This window comes from Choristoneura fumiferana, chromosome 17, assembly GCF_025370935.1.
Source record: "Choristoneura fumiferana chromosome 17, NRCan_CFum_1, whole genome shotgun sequence".
Classification (NCBI taxonomy): Eukaryota; Metazoa; Arthropoda; class Insecta; order Lepidoptera; family Tortricidae; genus Choristoneura; species Choristoneura fumiferana.
Genome location: NC_133488.1, coordinates 15,812,434 through 15,837,128, shown reverse-complemented (window position 1 = coordinate 15,837,128; position 24,695 = coordinate 15,812,434). Strand labels below are relative to the sequence as shown.

Here is a 24,695-nt window from a genome sequence, read left to right as displayed (position 1 = left end):
CTGAAAAATAAAGGTTTAAATTTAAGATATTATCAAGTAATATCTTAAGTTTAACAAGGCCATTGGAGTTGTAAAACAAAGTTCTTAATACTGATACCTGTGCAAGATCAATATTATTCGGTTTGGACGGCAATCAATTCAGACATTACTTTTTTAGGTTATCAACCAGTCCAAAATGATCTCAGAGCCTTTTTTCAATAATGCTGTCAGTTCTCTCATAAGTCACAACTTAAAAATGTAATCTCTCCTAAAAATCAGTCCAACATTTAGTTGAGTAAATTCAACACTTTCTGCTATTGTGTCGTTATAAAAAGAGAGTTAGATGTGTCTGATTTACTCTGGGGGCCTCTTGTGCTCCCCCCAGCCATGGAAACATTTGGTAAATCTTCGGGACTCCTTGTTTTTGAGTGTCAGGAACAGTTTCCGAGGTCGATCAGGCTGCAATGTCTTCATGTGTTGGATGTATACCTGGTAAAGGAAAATTAAGATGATGTAATTGGTTTGGACAAACCCTGGGAAGGACAGGATAGTTAAACGAATTCTATAGTGCACGAATTCTTTGCACACAAAGTCGCCGGCAACAGATAGTAATAAAATACAAATAAAACAAGAGCGAGCGAAATAGGGTTCCGTAGCCATAACGAAAAAATTAAGTAATATTTTTCTTAGGATTTCGAATTTTGTACAGAATATTACAAGTTTAGGTATATTTTATACATTAGGCTGCTATTTACTCTTAAACTACTAATAATTCTCAAGAAAACTTAACTTTTTTAGTTTTCCACCCACCGGTTTAGATTTTAGAGGGGGGGGGGGGAAGGACGCTCCATTTAAATGAAAATTTGCACTAAAGTTGAATATTTTGCAAATAGATCACTGAATCGAAAAATCGTTTTAGCAACCCCCTAGTGGTTTTAAAAGACCTAAACAACGATGCCCCACACTACAAGGTTGGGTGAGAAAAAAAAACTTTACCCCCACTTTACGTCTACGGGAGGTACTCAAAAAAATTTTAATTTTTTTTTTTTTATTATACCAGTTTGTCGGCATAATTTACATATATACGAGTATTCGTGCAAAATTACACCTTTCTAGCATTGATAGTCCCTGAGCAAAGCCGCGGACGGACAGACAGACATGGCGAAACTATAAGGGTTCCGTTTTTGCCATTTTGGCTACAGAACCCTAAAAACATAAAAGTATCCGATTCATTAATTAAGTATGTATGTCAAAGCAATTATATGTGGTCGCATACGTTGCGCGGGGCACGTACGCATTTGAGCAAACGTGTGAGGAGTACATGCCTCAACCCGAAGCTATCTCTAATCCAGTGGTAGTCACACTTTAATGATCAAGGGTCACATTAGACAAAGTGAGGGTACAGAATATATAATAGTACTAACGTACAGAATGGCCACGCTCCGCCCCGCACCGGTTCGAGTTACCCCACCCTCAAGCGCAGATTGCAGGAAAACCGCAGGAAAGCAGTCGGGTGCGCGACGCGATGTATATCGACCGCACGGCACTAAGTTCGGGAGCAATAATTTTGCGAAATCGTAACGGTACCCTACCTACTTCCTTTTTCTAAATTAATAGTGATTTCTGAAATTAACGCGATTAATACATGAAATAACTACCTACCGAATGATTATTTTAAGTTTGTAGACGTATATCTATTGTAATTGAAAATAATAATGCTTAAAATACGCAGACACAATTTAAGTAGGTTTAAATAAATCGAGGATATTCTGGCAGATAAGTGCACAATATTTATTTTTAATACGGTTTTGCTAGATAAATAAAGCAGAAAACATTGAGTACGTATGCCTATGTATGTAACTTTAAAAAAAATTGCACTTATTCTGTTTTGCCAGAATACCCTCGAAATAGGTAAGATTAACGATTACATTTATTTGCACATATCTAAGCCATACCTACATATGAGCACCTTTAAATGTCATTGGTAGCACTTATAGTACTATACGGTTTTGTGATAGCAATAGTCAGCCCTGTGCAGCTTACGCACACATTGACGCGTGTACAGACCCAATGTAGATTCAAGAACGCGTATTTTGTACGGCGTGGCCGCCCTGTGGTGAGGGTTAACCGTGGGCCGCACAATTATGAATTGGTAACTGTTCAACCATTTTCAGTTATCTTCGTATGCAAAATCTGTTTTGAAAGCAGTCGCCTACTAAAGTCGTTGCATATGTTGCGGGCCGCAAAAATGCCGGCTGCGGGCCACATGTGGCCCATGGGCCGCAGTTCGATGATTAGAGTATAATCAGTGGCGGACTTAGGGTCTACGCTAGCTGGCGCCGGAGCACGGAGCTGGCGCCGGAGCACGGAGCGGGCGCACGCCTGCGGGCGCGGGTGCAGGTAAAGTCCGTCGCACGCGACGCGTTCAGTTAGCGCTGCTCATACTATTTTTCAATAGGCATCCACCGGCTCCGTGCAAACCGCGTCAGCTAGCGTAGGTCCTAAGTTCGTTCGGGGCCCGGGGCCGCAAAGCTGAATGGGGCCGACCATTGGAAGTTTATGTACTTAAGATTGGTTTTTTGGAATCTTTTTGTATTTTTTATTTCAATTCCAAATTTTTACTTTTACGGTCATCCCGTAAAACCTAAATTGAAAATACAAACTGAAATATAGATGCACAGAAAAACCAGAAAAATAAGACCATCACTGGGAATCGAACCCAGGTCCTCGGTATTCCGTACCGCGTGCTATACCGCTACACCACTGATGGTCAACGGTACCAACACGAATTTCCCCTATGCACCTCATATCTCAGCTTGTTTGTTTCTTATTTAGCCACTTAAGCAGTGACGCTAGCGACATCTTTGCCGTAGCCCTCATCGAGAAACTTTTTTCTTCACTCCATTGGAACTAACCGCTCACCCGGACAAGAGATATCGTTACTAAGCAATCAAATCAAGATTGGTTTTTTGGAATCTTTTTGTATTGGGGAAATTCGTGTCTGTACCGTTGACCATCAGTGGTGTAGCGGTATAGCACGCGGTACGGAATACCGAGGACCTGGGTCCGATTCCCAGTGATGGTCTTATTTTTCTGGTTTTTCTGTGCATCTATATTTCAGTTTGTATTTTCAATTTATGTACTTAGCATATTTTTAGCCATGTTCAGGAATCAGGACTTTATCAAGAGAACTTGCGAACATTTGGAGATCCCCCGGGACTGGAGGCCCGGGGCGGGCTGCCCCACTGTTAGTTTACCACTGGCTCTAATGCATACGCAGCTTAAAGCTCTGTCTAATTTCGCAATTTCGAAAAACACACGAGGCGACACGATCTTTTGTTCGACATAGTGTTGCCAACATTTTCTTTTGATTCCAAATTAACATCTGGGGATCAGCGATTTAGGTTTGCATTATTCTTAATTCTTTAGCACAATCCGCAGCCTAAATGCCTTGGTTTATGCAGATTCAGCTTGATTATGGGAGTGACATATGGTACAATATTTCAGTCAAAACTATAAATAGTAGTAAGAGAGAATAAACATGTCAGTTTTAACTTGAGAGGAGGATCTAGGCCACTTCAAAAATATATCTGTGTACAGTACAGGGCACTTACTAACTACATGGAAAAAGATATATTTACCTGCGCAGATTTGTATGCCAGTTTGATCTCGACCTCGGAGCACTTGGCCCCAAGCCACAGGAACACCTGTTCCCCATTGTCGAGGATCATGATGTCATCATCTGCTAGGTCATCCTGAGGAAATGAGAATTGCGTTATTTGGTCATACAAAAACATTTAAATAAATAAAATAAATAAATAAATAAATATCACGGGACAATTCACACCAATTGACCTAGTCCCAAAGTAAGCTTAACAAAGCTTGTGTTATGGGTACGAAGCAACGGATAAATATAATTATATAGATACATACTTAAATACATAGTAAACACCCAAGACCCGAGAACAAACATTCGTATTTTTCATACAAATATCTGCCCCGACACGGGAATCGAACCCGGGACCTCAAGCTTCGTAGTCAGGTTCTCTAACCACTAGGCCATCCACAGAAGTTATCCACCTTTAACTATAGACTGTAGCCTCATTTTTATTTGAAGTTGTACCCGTGCAAAACCTAGCTAGTATATAATATACAGAATACAAACCTGACAGAAGTCCGTGCACTTCTCGGAGACGATGAAGTAGCCCTTCTCGTTGGAGCAGCGGAAGAGCCGCGTGTAGTTGAGGAAGTCCGCGTCCGTGTCGTACTCCTTGCGGCCGCCCAGCGCCACCCAGAAGAAGTTATCGGGCTCGCTGCCTTCCGTCAGAATCTGACACAATAATAATAAATATCATGGGACAATTTACACCACAGCAGCATTGCGGGCAACTGGTGGATGCAAGTGGCGAGTAGGGTGTTACCTGGAGGCTGACCCAGGGGCTGTTAAACTTGTGCTCGGCGATGTGTTCGATGAGTCGAGCGGAGTCTGCGTCCGCCTTGCTGCCGATCCACGCGTAGACCAGCGCCGACGACGCCGAGCTGCCGCCCTCTAGCGGCACGTTCAGGATGTAACTGGGGGATAACAACGTTTCGTTACCACAAAGGGCCGCCACATACACTCGAATTTTCGATTCGAAATTCCGAAACGGAATTCCGTAAATACATCACACACATGTTTATTTCAATTTTGTACGCACAGGCCTGGCAGACCGAGACAAAAATTGTTTTTTTTTCTATATTATCATTTTATTATCCAAAAAAACACGCGTTATGAATGAAAAAAATGTTCTATTATGGTTTAATTAAACGTTCCACCGGGTCCTACAAACAAACTTAATTATCTATCACGTAAATCAAACTACAGTAGGTATTAACAATCGTTATCGAAAAGAAATGCACGAGCTGTCACTTGTTACTCTTATTAGCGGGTGTCAGTGAGTTGTAAGTACCACGCGCGCGTGCCCGCGTTATTTTTTTTATTCACTCCAGTTTATTTTATTTGTACCACTGCCACGACTGCTATTAAATGAGATTAAGAAATCAGCTTCCAAGACCAAGATCATTCCTGCAAGAAGCCATCTTGTCGCTGCTGCTCGACGCGGCGACTTGACGCTGCTTTTTTGAGTCGCGGGAAATTCTAAATCACCTTCAAAATGGGGTCACGTGACCAGATTTATCGCTGCAATCGAGCGACGAGCGACTGCATGTGGCCGCACCTTAACCCATTCATTGCGGAGCGCCAGATTACGTACTTTGGCGCGATGCCGACGCTTCTCTGGACAGACGCCCATCGGCGTCCGCGGCATTACATTAGGATCCACCAAGACGCCGATGGGCGTCAATGGCACTGAATGGGTTAACCTCAGGTCGCGAGCGGTGTTCGGATGGGTCGTAGGAATACTTTAAGTAAAGCATATGCTAAAAAATATATATTTTTTAAAATCTTTACCAACCTCTACATAAATAAAATGAATCGCTGAAATGTATGTACATTACCTGTAATGCACGGACGTATCTACACCTATGACAGTGGAGAAAGCGAGGGACAGTGAAAGAGTTAATTGTAAGTAGTTACCAGAAGGCGCTGTTGAGTTGTTGCGCCTCAGCCTTAACCTGCACGAGGCGCGTGCACAGCGCGGACCCATTGCTGCGGAGTTCAAACAACTCTACTGGCTGTTTGCCGCCCTCCTGCACACAATAGTAGATTGTATAAGACCATAAAACGAGCTATTTTACCCGAGTTTATAAGCCACCCGAGCGTAGGCGAGGGTGAATAGATACATCGAGAGAAAAATGGGTTTTATGATCGAGTTTTACACTGTTTTGTACTTAGATTGCGAGAAAATTAAATAGCAAAAGTGGAAACAATTGTTTACTATCGAAAATACAAACTGAAACATAGATGCACAGAAAAACCAGAAAGAGACCAGCGCTCTTAATTATAGCAGTCAAAAAGTCATTTTATGTGTCCTTGATCCAGCATAAATACGAAGTTTACGAGCATGAGCACAGCAGCGAGATATATTACGGGTTACATAAAAAAAAACACTCACCGCCTTAGGATTCCTTTTCCCATCCTTGATAATGAACTTCCTGTGGAAATGCGACATGAACTTCAAGCTCTCCTGCTGCTGATGCGTCCTGACCACGTCCAACCGTTTGCAGAGCTGTTTGAACTTGCGCTCCAGCCCAAAGGTGAAGGTCAACCAGCCCATGTTGGGCGCGCGGCGGCCTTGCCAGAAGTACACCACCCACGTGACTGCGTCCGCGTCTGACTCTTCGTCGGGAACTGAGCTTTCGCTTTCGTCTTCTGGCTGTAGGGAATATAGTGATGTTAATGGTTCCATCTACAAACTTCGAGTATCTAGATTGCGCACCTAGTGATACCATATAGAATACTAGCAACCTATAAATGAGAGGAGAGCATTTATTAAGGCAGAAGAGACGGTCACCTACGTCCTGCTGGAATGGTCTTGGTAGGCGAACTATCCGCGACCTAACCTCGGGTCTCCGGGGCGCTCTAGGAAGTCGTTGGCAACAGGAAGGGTCTACTATACTCGAGACCAGAATTAGGCGAACCACTTTGACAGTTCATTTTATACACAAATGTTGCCACAGTTACACCAGTGCTGTAATATCGATATTAAAAAAAACTTAATATCAATGTTAGAAAAAACTCAATACAAAATAAAATAATAACAAAAGAAATCTTTTATTTTAAAGATTTCGAAAAAAATGTTGGACGCCATCCGCCATTTTGTTTTATTGACATTTCATATATGTCATTCGACTTAACTGCCATCAGCTTGCTTGGAACTACGAGTACTATTTCCGTTATTGTGAAATTTTCGTCACGTTATTGTCACGGCGCAGGATCCAAATTTGGCGTGTGCAAGATACATTTTGCGAGGCTCTTTGATGACACAGCACGTCGTCTCAGGCTACGTTTCCTTCAGAAGTTAGGTCGGCCGAACACAGCACGAACACAGACAGTCGCGGGCACTCACCGCGGGCAGTATGTAGCGACACAGGAACACGTAGCAGTCCGCAGTGTAGAACACGCCCAGCTCCGCGTCGGGCAGCCGCACGAAGTGGCGCCCCTCCAGCACGAACGCCTCCATGGCCTCGAGGTCTTCGTTCCACTCGTCGGCGAGCGTCTTTGCCTCCGCCGCCGGCATGGCGGGCTGTCGCGGCGTGAACAGCGCTGACAGGTCCGTTCTGGAAGTATTCAAATCATCATAAATTCGATTATCGTCGAATCAAAACCCACAACTGCAAACCTGCTTCTAAAAGAAAAAACCTACGCAGTGCGAGTGGAAGTTGCGCACTGCGGGTATCTTTATTTTGTAGGTATGTTAATACCTAATATAAAAAATAAATACCTTACAGACTAACATGCATACATACCTATAATTAAAAAAAATATTAAAAATTTAACTTGGGCTACAATCGGCGGTATCTATAAAAATCCAGTGTTAGCAGAGCTCTGCTTCTAAACGAAGCGTATGCAGTGTTTTCTCATTTTATATTGGTCAATTGGAACCTCCATTACTTTTAATTTAACTAACAGCCATTGACAGCGTTGGCATACCCAAAAATTTTAACCATACATCGGTGCGCAATAAGTCCGACTTGACATTTTTTTAAATCCTAAATTGTATCCATCCGCTTTACCATTAACACGACAAAAAAAACTGGTCCTCAAATGTATGCAGTATTAGGTAATTTTGTATGAAGAGAAGGTTGGGCCTGGTGCCGCTGAGTATACTGCTGGCGACTGACTTGGTCTCCTGCTGGCGCGCCCAGCTGGCGAGGTCTGCGCCGGTGCGCGCGACGGACTCGGCCGTGCGCGTGAAGTCCACCGCTATCACCTCCTCCCAGCCCAGGAAGTACGTCTTGAACACCTGCGCGCCAAATTATATACCTTCAGTCACGCTTGGACGGATCATAAAATATAAATGACAAATAAATAAATAACCGGCCAAGAGCGTGTCGGACACGCCCAAAATAGGGTTCCGTAGCCATTACGAAAAAATTAAGTAATATTTTTCTAAGGATTTCGTATTTTCGTATTTTTATACGGAATCTTCCAAGTTTAGGTATATTTTATACCTTAGGCTGCTATTTACTCATAAACTACTAATAATTCTCAAGCAAACTTAGCCGTTATAGTTTTCCTTGAAAGTTTGATATACTTACTACCATCCTGATTTTTTTCAAATTTTTCCACTCACCGGTTTAGATTTTAGAGATGGGGGGGGACGCTCGATTTTATGAAAATTAGCACTAAAGTTGAATATTTCGTAAACAAATCACTAAATCGAAAAATCGTCTTAGCAACCCCCTAATGGTTTTAGACCTATCCGACGATACCCCACACTATAGAGTTGGATGAGAAAAAAAAAACAGCCCCACATTACGTCTATGGGAATGTACCCTAAAAAAATATTTTTGAATTTTTAATTGTACCATTTTGTCGGCATAGTTTACTTATATATCCGTGCAAAATTACAGTTTTCTAGCATTGATAGTCCCTGAGCAAAGCTGCGGACGGACAGACAGACAGAGAGACAGACAGAGACATGGCGAAACTATAAGGGTTCCGTTTCTGCCATTTTGGCTCCGTAACCCTAAAAATGGACATTATAATGGAGAAATACTCAACCTATAGCAGGGGTCGATAACCTTTAGGTAGACAAGAATATAAATAGTGAAAAAAATAGATAAAGGTTGGCCCCACTTGTAAGATAATTTTGGGCCACACTTGTAAGATATATACCTAGTTACTTATTGTAAGTGATATTACAAAACAGTCGCAGGCCGCAAGGAGATAGGCCTCGGGCCGCATGCGTTGCCGACCCCTGCTCTATAGAATAGTAACGTTAAAAACCAGTGGTTTTGGTGTTCCGTCTCAGGATAGGTTTTATCCCGGAAAATTGAATAGTTTACTGGGTAGTGTATGGATAAATTGTCAAAAAAATACGTATCGTGTCCATTAAATATTTTCTGATAATCTAACTTTGGGACTAGTTAGATTTTCTTAGGTCACTTGCCCAATGCCCATTGTACAGTTCCCCGCGAATGCGGTATACGAATTCTTCGCAGACGAAGTTGCGGCCTACAGCTAGAAGTCTATAATCATTATCATCATCATCATCATAATCCTACTAATATTATAAATGTGAAAGTTTGTGAGTGAGTATGTTTGTTACTTCGTCACGCTGAAACGGCTGGACGGATTTGGATGAAATTTGGCAAAAAGTTAGTTTATAACCTGGATACTTTTTATCCCGATATTTCCACGGGATAAAAAATAGCATGCAACTACCAGACCGAATAGTTTCCGCGTGCGAAGCCGCGGGTAAAAGCTAGTAATAATATATTTACGAGCTTAGCTTATCGGCGGAGTAATCGCCATTCTGTACGCCTCTCTGCCAATGCTTAGAGCTCCTCATACGACATGACATATAATAATCTGCATTAGGCTGCGTTTCCATCAAAGATGTGCGGTGCGAGAATGAGTTGCGAGGTTTGTGTTTTTCAGGAACCAATAGAAACGCATCATTTATAGGTAAATGAAGCGTTTCTATTGGTTCATGAAAAACACATTCCTCGCACATCCCTGGTGAAAACGGAGCCTTAACAAGTAATCCAAGTTACCTGTGTCTCCGTTCCCTCCTGGAGCCGCGTGACGAGCGCGTAGTCTGGCCGCGACACCATGTTAAACAGCTCTTGGGCCAACTTCACGGCCGCCGCTCGGACCAGCCGGGACGACTTCTTCCCGAACCTAATGTTACCACAGACAGGACTCATTACGCTCGCATAGTATCAGTAAACGCAATACACTGGCACGGATAACCGCTTACGGGCGCCGCGCCGGTCTCCGTCGCGCCGAGGGGAGAAGGCGGACGGCGATGCATCTGGCGAAATCTGGTCGCCGAACAAGTATCCAATGCATGTACAGACATTCATTATTATGAGCCATACAATACTGCAAGTCCAGTAAAAATAATCAGCCCATTGTCCGGTGAAAACGGCGGACATAAACAAGTAACCTACGGGCACTTATGCACTACAAGACCGAACCGAAAAAAATGCACTGCTAGTATGTAAATTTAATATCGGACCGTAAAAGACTCCAGAGAGTAAAATTCCGTATAGTGCACAAGCGCCCTAAAGGTAGCATTCCGATGTTGGCGACCGCAACTGGATTGCGCAACCCGCTGCTTAGTATGAATCAATTAGAAGCTAACGGATGCAAGCGACCGCGTCGGCCGACTCAGTTCATAATGTAAGAGGTCTGTTCTGTTGTGTAGCGTGCTTGTTTCATGTCATCTAATAGAGCAGCGCTGCGTGCGACGGGTCTCTGCTGTATTGAAACCTATTGTAACAGCACGCCGCGGCGGCAGCCAGCTGAACTGCGCGGGCACGTGCCCTGGGGACATGTGAGGCACGTGCCCTGGGGACATGTGAGGCACGTGCCCCGGGGACATGTGATGCACGTGCCCTGGGGCCATGTAAGTCACGTGCCCTGGGGACATGTGAGGCACGTGCCCTGGGGACATGTGAGGCACGTGCCCTGGGGACATGTGAGGCACGTGCCCTGGGGACATGTGAGGCACGTGCCCCGGGGACATGTGAGACACGCGGCACTGACCACACAAACACGTCGACGTGCGTGTCCAGTATGTAGACGTTCCTCGTGGCGAGCACGCCGCGCGCCAGCGGCGCCGCCTCGGGCTGCGGCAGCTCCAGGTAGCCCATGCCCAGCTCCACGCGGTACAGCCGCGGCGGCAGCCAGCTGAAATCCGTCGGCACGTGCTCCTGGGGACATAAAGGGAGCCCTCAAAAACGCAGTCAAACTTATTACACTATTTATTTGGAAAGTATGTAAATAAACAGACGGATTTATACAACTGTTTTTTTTTATAGCCATCTCGCAGTCAGCAAGTCTTGGATATCCCGATTCCGAGATTCAAGTAGCAGTAGATTTGGAAGTAGCAACCTGCAGTATCCTCGATCAACATTAGTTATTATCCCGAAAACTCTTGTCTCTTTCTCAAGCGTTACTTTGAAAACGGACGACGCGCTGAAAACCGCGGTTGGCCACATAGTGCGTACGTAGCCTAAGACGCAGACTAAATTGCGGGTAAAATGAAGACATTATCTGCACCAACCTGAGGGACGAACGGCTCTCCCTCGTACCCCAGCGCCTGCCAGAAAGCGCGGGGTTCCTTGCCCGCCGGCTCCGCGACCAACTCAGCTTTGTTCTTCCTCTCTTCCTTGTTGATCTTCTCTGAGAAGAGACGCGCCTTCGATTTTAACGTGTTCTTCGCTTTCTTGCCGTACCTGTGAAAAAGATATAAATCATTGTAAAAATGCAGCAAATACAATAAAAAAAAAATTAAGTCCAATCCAGCTGCCAGACCTCTTTCAGAGTGATTGACCTCTATTTCACCTTTTTTTTTTATTCGACTGGATGGCAAACGAGCAAGTGGGTCTCCTGATGGTAAGAGATCACCACCGCCCTTAGACACCTGCAACACCAGGGGGATTGCAGATGCGTTGCCAACCTAGAGGCCTAACCTCAAGTGCCAGTAATTTCACCGGCTGTCTTACTCTCCACGCCGAAACGCAACAGTGCGAACACTGCTGCTTCACGGCAGGATTAGCGAGCAAGATGGTACTAGCAATACGGGCGGACCTTGCACAAGACCTGATGTTAAATACAAAAAGAGGCCGAATTTGTAAATAAATGTTAATTGTACTTATTCGGAAAACCAGACGACGGAAGTGAATTTCATTATTATAATTATGAAACTATGGGTTTGTGCAAATTAATAGATTATTAACAACATAAAGGAGCTGTCACTCATCACGCCGCATCGTGAGGTGGTGAAACAGAGACGATAGAATAAGTCAAAGTAATTCCTACGCTAAAGTATCCGGTATAGATATACTTAGTTATTTTTATTATCTAATCTGGGTTGGTGTCCCACCGCTGGGCAAAAATGGAGGACATGGGCCTCCATTCCTCCCGATTCAAAGTAGTCTGAGGCCAGTTAGAGATACGTCCAGGTCGTCCTGTTATCTCCGTCTGGGCCTACCCTGCCTATCCGTCTTGTGGCACCCACTTTAGCATTTTTAGCCCACCCCAGGATATAGTTCATCATCATCATCATGTCAGCCGAAAGACGTCCACTGCTGCACATAGGCCTCCCCAAGGCTCTCCACTCAGACCAGTCTTGTGCTTTTCGCATCCACCGCGATCCCGCGATCTTAACCCGGTCGTCGCTCCATCTTGTTGGAGGCCTACCGACAGCTCGTCTCCCGGTCCGCGGACGCCATTCGAGAACCTAGGATATAGTTACTATTATATATTTACCACAGGTATATAACCAGTCCGGTGTCCAGTATGAACACATGCCGCGCGTCCAGCGAAGCGGCCGACACCTCGACGGGCACCAAATGGACACCGCTGCCGTGCGCGTGCACTCGGTACAGTCGTGTCACGTAGCGCTAGAAAGTCATTGCACGGGTAACAGGCTAAATTCCTAAAAATATTATTGACAATCAGCAGACGCGGGTCACTCCGCGGTTTTATTTTCCGCTACAAGTAGATGTCTGGGGGCCCTAGAGTGTGCTATTCTACTACACGTGTCGCGTGCGAGTGAATATTATGCGATGGACAGCGAGGCACGATTCTTATGCCTAAACGTCACTTTTGTACGGCAGTGAGGCTTCTGTACTTTACTTATTCTGTGCAGTCAGTTAAGATTTTTAAAAATATTGGATACGTATTGTTCTTTTATTAATTAAACAAAAAATATGGACATATATAGTTGGTTAAAGTTCTGTGTGATGTCACACTTATTTACTCTTTTTCCTAAGGAGTGATGTCACGGACCCCCACTCCCGACTTTGACGCGGTTCATCCTCATAACATAACTCCTAACGCCCAAAGTCCTTTATAAAGGACTTATCGGTAATTTGACATTGAACTCTCTCACAAGTGACATAAAATTTAATGTTCATAAAACAAAAAATTGCTTGGGTGTTAGGAGGATAAGGCCGGACTAAATATACTGAGCGGCAAAAAAGTCTGACCCTCAAATGTGTGCAGTAATAGCTATACTTATATGGAGAGTAGGCCAAATTTTGTACCGCTAAGTTTTTTTTTTTTTTACCGATTGTATTACAATTGAAACGATAGCTGACGTGAGAGAGGCCGCGACTAAAGACTAGTTATCAATACATACCGGTTCATCAACAGTGAAGAATCCGGAGGCGGTGTGCGAGCCTTGGATGTAGACGGGTGGGGTGGGAAACAGCGCCAGGAACTCTTCGGACTCGTCGCCTTGCTCGTGCCTTTGCGTCCGCTTGGCTCCGAGCAAGTTGCGGAGATTCACCGCGTGCATAGCCGCGCAGGCGCCTTTGTCCAGCTGGGGGGAAATAGTACTTTATAAGCCTGTTTCATAATTATATTACGTGTCAGACATCCGCGATTCCGTCTCGTTTAATTGAACAGAGACTGAGATTGGGTCAAAATTATTTTCGTTGTCCTGTTTTTGTCACCGAGAAAATGTGACGGAGTAATTTTTTTGCATGCCATGTTTAATTTTTCTCTAGGTAAATATTAATTACACAGAAAAAGGCATAACAATGGCACTACATTTTTTTTTTATTACCAAGAAGTTAGAAGATATAAATAATTTCATGGCACTACGCATTTTTCCTTCTAGGAATCGATATGCGCTATCGATATTATGATGCGCCGCACAACTCGTCTCTAACCCATCGATGATTTATGGCACCATAGACAGCAAGCGTACGACATTTTTTATTTATTTGTTTCAGGCAACTGAGTCCATAGAATATATACCAGACAATAACAATCTAAAGTTTTGAACTTTGAATAACATATGTATATATACTCGTAACACCTCTAACTGAAACTGCTTTTAACGATTACGATGAAATTTACCAAGTGGATGGTTCGGAGGCAAGACCTGCTGATCTGGTCTTAGAGCGGCTACACATTGAGCGCGCGTTGTTAGCGTACACACACAGCGCTCAGCACGGCGTTCGACCTGTATGCGTCCACTCTACACGAAAGCGCGCGATCTAATGTACGGCCAAATGGCGGCGCATGTATCTAGAAGCGCGCAGCTCACGCCCGCGCAACGCGCCTTCGAACAAAAAGCTGACAACGCGCGTCTGACTTGCGCTTGATTAAAAGCGCGTGCTTGCATGTGCACACCTTCGACAGACCTCTTTATTCTTAAAACGCGCGTTACCAAAGCGTGCGCTTTAAAACGCCTAATGTGTACTCGCTCTTATTCTTATCTTTGGGAATACGCTTGCCTCGAGTTATAACCCGGGCCAACCTCAGTGGCTCAGATACTAACTCATACCATAAACAAAATATTACATTAGTATAGTATCCTCATGCATGTAAGATGTAAGTAAGGACTATCTCACAGCTTGTGGTCATTATAAAGTTCTTAGCTAGGGGTAATGAGGGTTTTTCGACAGGCGAAATATCGCTAGATGGCGTTAATATCGTGAGGTTCGTTTGACGTTTCAGTCTTGCTTACGATTGGCTCATTTAGATATTTATCCAATGACAAGCGTGACAGAAATGTCAAACGGACCTCGCCTGTCGAAAATCATAATTGCAACGGTGCGAGATCAGATGCACTATTCTGATTGTCTCGTTTATTATTTGCATCAGTGTACATACCGTTGCTTTGGAGCCTATCCAGAAATGGATGTCCCATGTCAGCTGGCCCTGTTCTTCTACGGATGTCTTCAGGATTATGTAACATTCGCCTTCGAAGAACTTGCCTTGCGCTACCTGAAATCAAGCAAAATCCTGCGTCAAATTAAGTGTTGAGAAGCAAGGGCGTCGCTAGCTGATGCCTAAGGAAGGAGTAGACAAGTTTCTAGGTTAATGGTTGAGGGAGGATGACGAGAAAAGTATGAATTTTAGTACTCTCAAAAGCAGACAGAAAAATTTAGAGGGGGGCCAGCTCCCCCCCTTGGCAACGCTCTTACTGAGAAGCCATAAATACCACACACACACACACACACACACACACACACGCACGCACGCAAGCACGCACGCACGCACGCACGCACGCACGCACGCACGCACGCACACACACACACACACACACACACAAACATCACGCCTGTATTCCCAAATGGGGTAAAAATACCACCACTAAATATTGTTATATCTCACTATTCTAAAGCTGACAGTAAAGATAAGATAAGATAAGCGGCAAATTCAATGATTTCGTGCATTAGTTCATAGCGGGGATTCGCAGACCTCTACTTTAAAAGTATTTCAGCGAAAATATTTTTTTTTTTAAATAACGCATAAGTTCCGCGATGGAAGATGATCCGCGATTTACGACATTCCTGGTTCTCCGAACATACTTTATAAACTCTTATTATCTCATGAAACAGCATGTAAAAGTATTATTTTAATAATGTTACCTCTTCAACAGGTGCAGGTATAAAATTCTCGATCTCCCATACTTGCAGGCCCGGCGTCTGCCCCGTGTCCTCGTCAAAAAACTCGGAATAATCCAAAGGTGGTTTCTCCAAACTCTCGTCCCATCGCTTAGGCCTGGATTAAAACGAAACGTTTAAGTAAATTAATGGGATTGGTTTTTTGGAGTCTTTTTGTATTTTTTATTTCAACTCCAAATTTGTTAATTTTACGGGTTTCCCGTAAAACCATATCGAAAATACAAACTGAGACATGGATGCACAGAAAAACCAGATTTGATTGCTTAGTAGCGACATCTCTTGTCTGGGTGAGCGGTTGGTTCCGAAAGAGTGTGACGTCTCTAGATGAGAGCGGAACATAGATGTCGCTAGTGCTGCTGCATAAGTAGCGTAGTAGAAATAAGCAACCTGAGATATGTATGCATAGGAAAAATTGGTGTCTAGATTCCTGTCCAGCGGTGGTGTAGGGGTTATAGCACGCAGCACGGATTGCTGAGGACCTGGGTTCGATTCCCAGCGCTGGTCTCTTTTTCTGGTTTTTCTGTGCATCCATGTCTCAGTTTGTATTTTCGATATAAATTAATGGGCATATGCAGACAGATACAAACAGACAGATGTTAGATGATGTGTCGTTAGTCTAACATCTGGCGTGGTGAACGGTTGCGTTGCTCTGAGGATTTCATTTCATTTATTTATTGCATATCACATTAAGTACAAACATGGATGGAATTATAAATAGGCAGGTATAGGCAGGTATGTGACGCCCTGTTAGGACACAGCAATATTAGAGAGCGAGGATGAACTCTGGTTGAGTTCGAAACGCTTCAGCGTAGGTGTGATGGTAGTGATAGTTAGGTTTGCCTGATTTGTGTGTGTTCTTACATTGTGGAGAGGAGAAGCTGCATAAATACACATTTGTTGCAAAGACTAAGCTATCGCAAGGATGAGCTAAGTAATTTAAGTATTTATAGTTTATTGAATTATATGGAAGTACCTCCACAAAGTAACGCCTAATTCAACAGATTATTTTATAAGTTGGTTATTGTATTCCGTGATGGAAACTGCATACATTGGCGTGCATGAGTTAAGTGTAGCGCTAGTATTACCTATCCTGGAATGAGGGCTATCGTTTTTCGTCTCACTAGATGGCGCACTGTTGCGTGAGGTTTTTAAGTATGGCTTTCAAAGTCTGTTATTACGGGCGTGAAAACAAAGTTTAGATTAAAATCATATTTAATACACCTTAAAACCGTACCATAAAAATATCGAGCATGCCACAGCGTTGCATAGTCCCCGTTTTGTTCGGAAAAAAGGAAGGAAAAAGGTTTCCGAAAGACAAAACTGTCTCAAAACACAGACATTCATTGCCCCGGAACGCATATTTGCCATAATTAATTTCAGATATTGCAAAATATTCACAAAATTATTCTAATTATAAATAAACCCGCGTAGCTCACCCAAAAACTATGAGATTTGACATTTCGGAGACCTCACGCTACACTAGCGCCTCCAGTGGCGAATTCATTCGCGATAGCCCTCATTGACTCAATGCACGCCTATAACGGCAATATGCTGCAAGAGTGCTAGAAAATTGCGTGGTAACTGACTTGAGTTCGCTGGTGGGCGGCGGCTCGCTGTCGCCGTGCTGTGTGTTCGCCTGTTCTTGCATGCCACGTAAGATGAGCGCCGAGTCGCGCTCCCCGCCCGAGTCGCGGCCGCGGCGCAGGCGCAGCTTGCGCGCTATCGGGTCCGACTTCACACCTAGTGACAAAAGTCTAATATATGTACTAGTATTAGTACTAGTAACAATTTCCGATTGTTGGCACGTAACGCAGTGTTTGCGGAATTTGACATGTGAATTACGTTTTACTGAGGTTGAGTTTCTTGCCGGATTCTTCTCAACAGAGGTTTTTCTGAACCGGTGGCAGTTTTTTTTGACATATTAGGCATACTTTGTCGCCATGACCAAAGAGTAATTAGTACCTATAGAAATCATGATAACAGTATAAGTAACAAAATAACATTATATTTTTACATCGATAGTAACGATAGAGCTATATATTTCCAAAAATCTAATTGAAATAATACGATATTACGGCATTTAAGATACTCAAAAAACTGTTTACGGTTTTGGGCTAGTGCTGCACTCTGACGGGAGGAAATATCAGTAATATTCCCTATTGAATAAACATATTTTGACTTTGACTTTGACAAACACTCACTGCTGGGAGTAACAGGCTCCGCCGTGGCCGCCCCAGCCAACTGCAGCTGCGCTTGCAGCGAGAAGTCAATGTTGTAATACTGCACGCCAGCGCCCCGCATCCGCTCCACGGGCTTCGGGGGCATCACCAGGTCAGGGTTCCCGTGGACTTGCAAGCTTTCCAGGTCGCTGAGCAGGTGGATCGCGTCGGGAAGCGTTATGAGCTTGTTGCAGCTTAGGTTTAGCTTCTTGAGGGATCCACATCTGAAATAAATAAATATAAATAAATATCATGGGACACTTGACACCAATTGACCTAGTTCCAAACTAAGCAAAGCTTGTACTATGGATACTAGGCAACGGATAAAAATACTTATATAGATAAATACATACTTAAATAAATACTAAACATCCAAGACCCAAGAACAAACATTCGTATTATTCATACAAATATCTGCCTCAGCCGGGAATCGAACCCGGGACGTCAAGCTTCGTAGTCAGGTTCTCTAACCACTTGGTTGTCAAAGGGTTGGTAGTTTTAATCCGAGATCCCAATTCAACAATCTAAATGTGAAAGGTTACGAGTGTTTGTGTGTGGTAGTTGCTCTTTCACAACAAAGTGACAGAACGAATTTGGATGAAATTTGGAATAAAGGTAAAAACAATATAAATAACGCGAAAAACAGATATGACTACTTTTTATTCAGATACTAGCTTTTGCCCGAGACTTCGTCGAATTAAGATATCACGCGCTGTTCCCTCGGGAACTGTACATTTTTCCAGGATAAAAAGTAGCCTATGTCACTCTCTGGCCCATAAACTCGATCGACATAAACTCCGTTTCGACGTGAAAGACGGACAAACATACACACTGCGGGTAAAGGCGAGCACGTACGTACAGTCAACTACAAACAGATCGATATGGCCAATGTTACAAATACTTACACTTTATTAACATAACATTAGACAAGGACGTGTATTTAGTATTTATACTTTCGTAACTTCAGCCGTATCCATATCTTTGTAGTTGAGTGTACATAATAAAGTATAGCAGTGCGTTCAGTTGTGAAATCGCACTGCATATTGCATGAGCCGAGGTGTTGGCGAATGATCTACGTCTTTACGCACCAACAGACACAACAGGCATGCGTGAGCGGCGGCGTAATTATTCAAACTCTAGCCACTACAAGCAGCTTTAATCGCGTGAATTCGTACTTCTGGAATTTGAATTGAAATTCCGGGGTTCCACTTCTGGAAGTTCCCAAAATTTCTTGTAGTGTGTAATGATTTAATACGTGCTATAATAGCATGGTACGAAAAAAACTTAGTAAACTCTGGCCAACGAAAGCTGTCCCATACAAACTGCGGCAAATATTTTTTTTTTTCCTGATATTAAAACTTAGATATTTATTTAAATTTTCCAGATATTAAATTATACTCGAGACTTCAAGCTGCATCAACATTCATTATAGGAATGTGCGAAAGTTGATGATGTACTTTAGTAGTCCCTTGGTCAATTTTATGACCTTTGTCAGTGCCCATTTACGTAGTCTATTGCAGACGCATCCATTTTTGGACTATTTTAACCAGATTGGCATTGAATATATCTTCTAACATTTTCCATTTTGAGGATGGTAGGCGGTTGAATTAAGCAAATAATAATTTATTTATTTCTTAAAGCAGAAATATCAAATTTATCTAAGCTGGGTTAGAATGACAATATCTCAATTTTGACAGACTCAAAAATGATACCACATTAAAGTGTCGTAAAAAATGCGTGGACAGCTTTCGCTGGCCAGTCTACATACTGAGTCACTTTCCCTTTTAATAGTTTGTACTTTCAAATAGATTTTATTATTTGTGATGCATAACTTGCAAACAAACTATTGAATAAATCTATTTTTTTTATAATCGCTAAAATATGGCGCCTCAGGGGAGTCAGCACCTTTTTTATCCAGCATTTCATAATTATTATTTTTTACAGTTTTCTATACATTTACCGACAATTGGAATCAATTGCACAATTAGTGAAGACTTTTTACAAAAAACTCTAGGGACTTGAAAAAAATGAGGTGGCAAATGCTAATTGCTACGTCTGTTCAAACCACAATGTCACGTGTGGGAACCATAGAACAAGACCTCTCAATCTGAGAGGATGCCTATGCCCAGCAATAGAACATAACATAATAGATCGAAGATCACACTAACCTGCACAATCCTTCAGGTATCATCTCCAACAAGTTGTTAGCAGCCGAGAAAACCTCCATGCTGCATAGTTTCCCAACTCCTGAGGGTATACCTTCGAAGTCCAGCTGGTTATCATCTACGTGCAGCCTCTTTAGGTTCAACAGCTTGCAGAGAGTGGCCGGTAGACTTGTCAGTTTGTTTCTGGACAGATTTAGGCTTTCTAGCTTTTGCCAGTTGTCGATGGCTGGAAAAAATTTAAGTGGTGTGATAAAATTAAAGACGTATTGTATAGAACCTTGCCATAGTAAATAATTTTGATTTGTCTACAGCAGTGCTTATTAGAGATGTAAAATGTCACAATGACAAGGTTCTGTGGTGGCCTAGGAATTAAATTAGCCGACTGTACATAAGGCCAATCTCAGGGCGGATTCAGCTTTACAAGGGGGGGCGGAGAGGGGATGGTTACATGGTCTAATTCTAGTTATAACTAAATCAATTCTCCTCTTTTGTCGCAGAAATATAATTAATTTTAATAAAATAATAAGTTGTCCCAAAGGAGGGGGGGTCGTGCCCTCCATGACCCTTCTCGACATCCATACGAGTTGTAATAAATAACAAATGATATCACGAGCGTCGCGCAGTGTAAGTATCAAAAGAAAAAATAACAAGTAGGTACTTCTGAAAAAAAAAAACACTCAACAATTATAGCCAGTTTCCATTTCTCGTAACAACTGTTTTGCATGTTCTTACATTATTTATCGAAAAAAAACATGGCATGCGACAATGCGTGATCGAGATTGCGGACTCGAGAGAAATTGCTTACGTAAGTGTGGACGCTATGCTATCATCAGGACCATCTATTATACCTTATACAAGGCAACTTTCGTTTGTTATGCGTGTTAAATAAAATACATCAATAAGTAAGATCTTGAAAATTATTTTGAATATTTTCATTTTTTTACTTAAGTATAGCTTTTAGTATATGGATTATCTATCCATACTAATAATTTAAATGCGAATGTGTGTGTTTGTATGTTTGTCCGTCTTTCACGTCGAAACGGAGCGACGAATCAACGTGATTTTTGGCATGGAGATAGTTTTTGGGCCAGAGAGTGACATAGGCTACTTTATAGCTCGGAAAAATGCAGTTCCCAAGGGGACAGCGCGCGACAACCGAATTACACGCGGGCGAAGCCGCGGGCAAAAGCTAGTAGTTAATTAAATAAATAATAATAATAAATACATTTTATTTCAGATAATTTACGATGATTTTTTTATTTATTTATTTAGTTAACAGGTTCGTTTTAGTTGCGACTTTTTTTGTTATTTCTATTGTCAAAGGCGAACAGAAATAAAATACTGCCTTTTGTTATTGTAATACCTTAAACAAAAGGTAGCAGAAAAAGGTATCTCTTTCAATTTTGCGCAGTAGCTTAAACCGGTTTCATATTTAACTTGAAACGGCAGAAACAACTTAAACTTAACAATACATGCTTTTTCTGGTGGTTCTGTAGTATTGTATTGGTTGAAATCGACTTCCTAAATATGATTACACCCTTGCTAATATTATAAATGCGAGTGTGAGTATGTTTGTTTGTTTATCGCTTTCTCGCCTAAATTACTCAACCGATTGTGATGAAATTTAGTATCAACATTTTTAGACCCAAAAAAGGCCATAGGATAGTTTTATCCTGGAAAATTAACCAGATAAATCTTATCTACTCATTCAATCCATTCTAGCATAAACTTTACTTACCTTGTGATACCTCAGTGATCTCATTATCGCTGAGATTGAGCCTCTTCAAGTTGAGCAACGAGTAGAGGGCATCCGGCACTTTGGTGAGGGCATTCTTGGAGAGGTCCACATCGGAGAGATTCGAGAGGGTATCCAGGGATGTTGGCAGGTTGGCAAGAGTGCGCTGAGTGTTACGCATGTGCAGTGTCTCTAAACTTTGTAGGGATGGGAGCTGCCTGTTTAGAACATAACTAAATTAAGTTTAAAATTCCAATAAATATTGTGGCAATTCTTATATATTTACTTATGCAATTGTACCTCAAAAGGGAAAAAAGGAACCCTTATAGGTTCACTTCATTGTCTGTCTGTCCATCTGTCTGCACGGCCAAACAATGAACTTTCTGCATATATTTTTTAATAAATTTTAATTTATATAAAACTAAAAAATTATAATTATATAATAATGCATGAACAATAAAAGGTACATAGTAAGTGAACAATTGTTTCCACTGTTGATATTTAATGTCCTCGCCATTGAAGGGAAAAGCAGGGTGTAAAACTCGAGCATTAAACCCATTTTCTCCTTGACGTGTCTATCCACCCCCGCCATACCGGCTCGAGTATCCATATGAATGTCTCGGGTAAAATGGCTCGTTTTATGCACTTGTTGTACAATCTACTTTTGTTACCTTAATTGAAACAGTCCCAGTGGGTTATCATTGAGTATCAGGGTCTGTAGATTCGCCAGCCTCCTCGTCTGAGGGGGCAGAGTCTCTAGTAAATTGCTAGACAGATCCAGGAATAGCAGGTCTGTGAGTTGAACAAATAATGTTGGTGGTATGCTTTCAATCCTGAAAAGAAATTTTTTACCACTGTTAGCAAGCTAAATGCTGGTAATGTGGCTTGTGTTGTTGTGGTGTAGTGTTGTCAGTGGCGTAGCTAGGGGGGACTTAGGGGTGACGTCCGACCGTGAACATCAGTAGTGCCACCTATGAAAATTCCTAAAACTGTGGGGTGCCACCCATGTTAGCTACACCACTGAGTGTTGTAGTGTGTTTTTGTGTTGTAACATAGACTGAGCATTCTAATGAATTTAACATTTCATCTCTTTTTCAGCTTATTTAAGTCAACTGCTGGGCACAGGTTTCTTCTCAGAATGAGATGGCTTGGGCTTCATTAAGTATTCATTACTAAATAGTTCAAATAGGTACTTATAGAAGTGAAGTGAATTTTCTGGCCTCTTATTAAGAATTTAAAAAACTAACATACAAGATGTCATTATCATACCATTCAATTATAAAACACGGATTCCCTGATTTCATCACAGTATATATAAATAATGGACAATTTTGTGCTCATTCTAAGTGGTGTAATTCTAGGTGCAACAAAACTTTAATATATATTTCTAATATTTCTATCTAGATATTCAGTATAGCTTACTATGGAATTTTTCTGAAAATTTACCGATGGACTCTTATACCTACTTGTTATGGCTGAGATTAAGTACAAGTAATGATTTAGCTTTGTCCAGTCCTTCAGGTACAGCCTTCAGCCTGTTGTGTGACAAGTCCAGGGTGGTCAATTCTTCCAAATGGAATAATTCCGCGGGAATCCCAGAGCTCTTTACACGGTTCCGACGCACATTCAATGAACGCAAACATTTCAATTCTGTTAGCTCACCAAATAATTTTTCCAAGTTATTATTTTTAATTGAAAGATTCTCCTACAAACAGATAAAAATGTACTCGGTTAAACCAAAAAAATATACACACTATTTTCCATATGACAATGTATACAAAAGCAGAATTATCACCAATCACAATTTTATTTACCAATTTCATAAGCTTTCCTAATTCCTCAGGCACTTCGTTTAAATTTGTCTTATCTAGCCTCAACCACTGAAGCCCTGTCATGTATCTAATAGCGTCCGGGAATTTTTCATCCTGAAATAATGAAACAATTAGGACAACAACAAAAATAGTAGGACAGAGGTTAGGGATATGATATCATCTTTATCTGGACAGTTATTTTATGCTACACTTACGCTGAAATCATTACAAGTGAAATCCACACCACGAACAAACGGCAACAAGCCTGTATTCGCCATGATTATTGAAATTTAAAATCATAAAAAATAGATTCTACTCCTTCCTCGCAATTCGAAAAAATATTGAATTGGTTGACGAATTAAAATAATGATAATGACATGAATGAGTGACCGGTTGGCTGTCAGATAACATTTACCACAGATAACAAATTCTGATCGAAAATTATAATTAAAATGCAATCAACGTTATAGTTGTGGAAATCACTGAACATCCGCCACGATATTTTTGTGTGGAATTAATTTTAAGATAATACTCAGAAAAAACTTAGGCTATTAAGTAATAATTAGGTTTCCTTTTATTACTTCTAAAAAACCGGTAAATATACTGCCAGTTAGCACATCACTGTTTTTTTCAGTGCAGTTTTGTGACCTTGGAAATTATTTTATCAGTCAATATAAATTATTGATTAACATCTTACCTTTTTATATAATACTGATAATAAAACTTTAAAATATTTACTATGTAAAAAAACTAGAATTAAAAACTATAAGTATCTTATTGTACGGTCAAGGACTTTAACTCATGAGCCACCCTGGAACCATTTCTCAGTAAACATCAGTGACATCGACAATTTTCTACATACTTCGGAATTTAAAGAGCCAACTAAATCATGACTATAGTTTTTGTTAAAAGAACGCTTTTTGCAGATTTTAATTGCATTATCTATATGTCCATACTCCATACCAAAGGCAGTCTAAACAATAGAAATAGGTGAAAAATAAGCCTTTCATTATTTGGGTGTAGTTATTGTACGACCTGGACAATGCTCGACCGATTTTGTACGACCTGATAATTCAATCACATGTCACTTGGAATACGGGTCGAGCTTTATCACCTTGTACCGATAATGTTCAAGGTGCTATTGGACAACCTGATTTTGTACGACCTAATAATCGGAGCACACTTTTGACAGCAAGCAATCGATTCGCACGATTGATCATGTTTTTCGTGTACACCGAATATTAAT

General features: G+C 41.7%; 1 protein-coding gene across 1 annotated transcript; it reads right to left on the bottom strand.

The window, feature by feature from the left end:
* Positions 1–2: 2 nt before the first annotated feature.
* Positions 3–23,840, bottom strand: fliI (FLII actin remodeling protein). The gene is made up of 23 exons (XM_074100895.1): positions 23,665–23,840; positions 23,453–23,563; positions 23,105–23,343; positions 22,310–22,471; positions 21,642–21,856; positions 19,907–20,129; positions 17,721–17,962; positions 17,106–17,259; positions 15,484–15,616; positions 14,723–14,836; positions 13,239–13,421; positions 12,365–12,498; positions 11,157–11,328; positions 10,637–10,803; positions 9,640–9,766; positions 7,762–7,883; positions 6,987–7,197; positions 6,033–6,293; positions 5,555–5,667; positions 4,401–4,551; positions 4,145–4,309; positions 3,621–3,734; positions 3–468 (listed from the first exon to the last, which is right to left on the bottom strand). Exons 1-23 carry the CDS (start codon positions 23,725–23,727, stop codon positions 334–336), a joined length of 3,711 nt encoding a protein of 1,236 aa, XP_073956996.1. The 5' UTR covers positions 23,728–23,840; the 3' UTR covers positions 3–333.
* Positions 23,841–24,695: the final 855 nt, after the last annotated feature.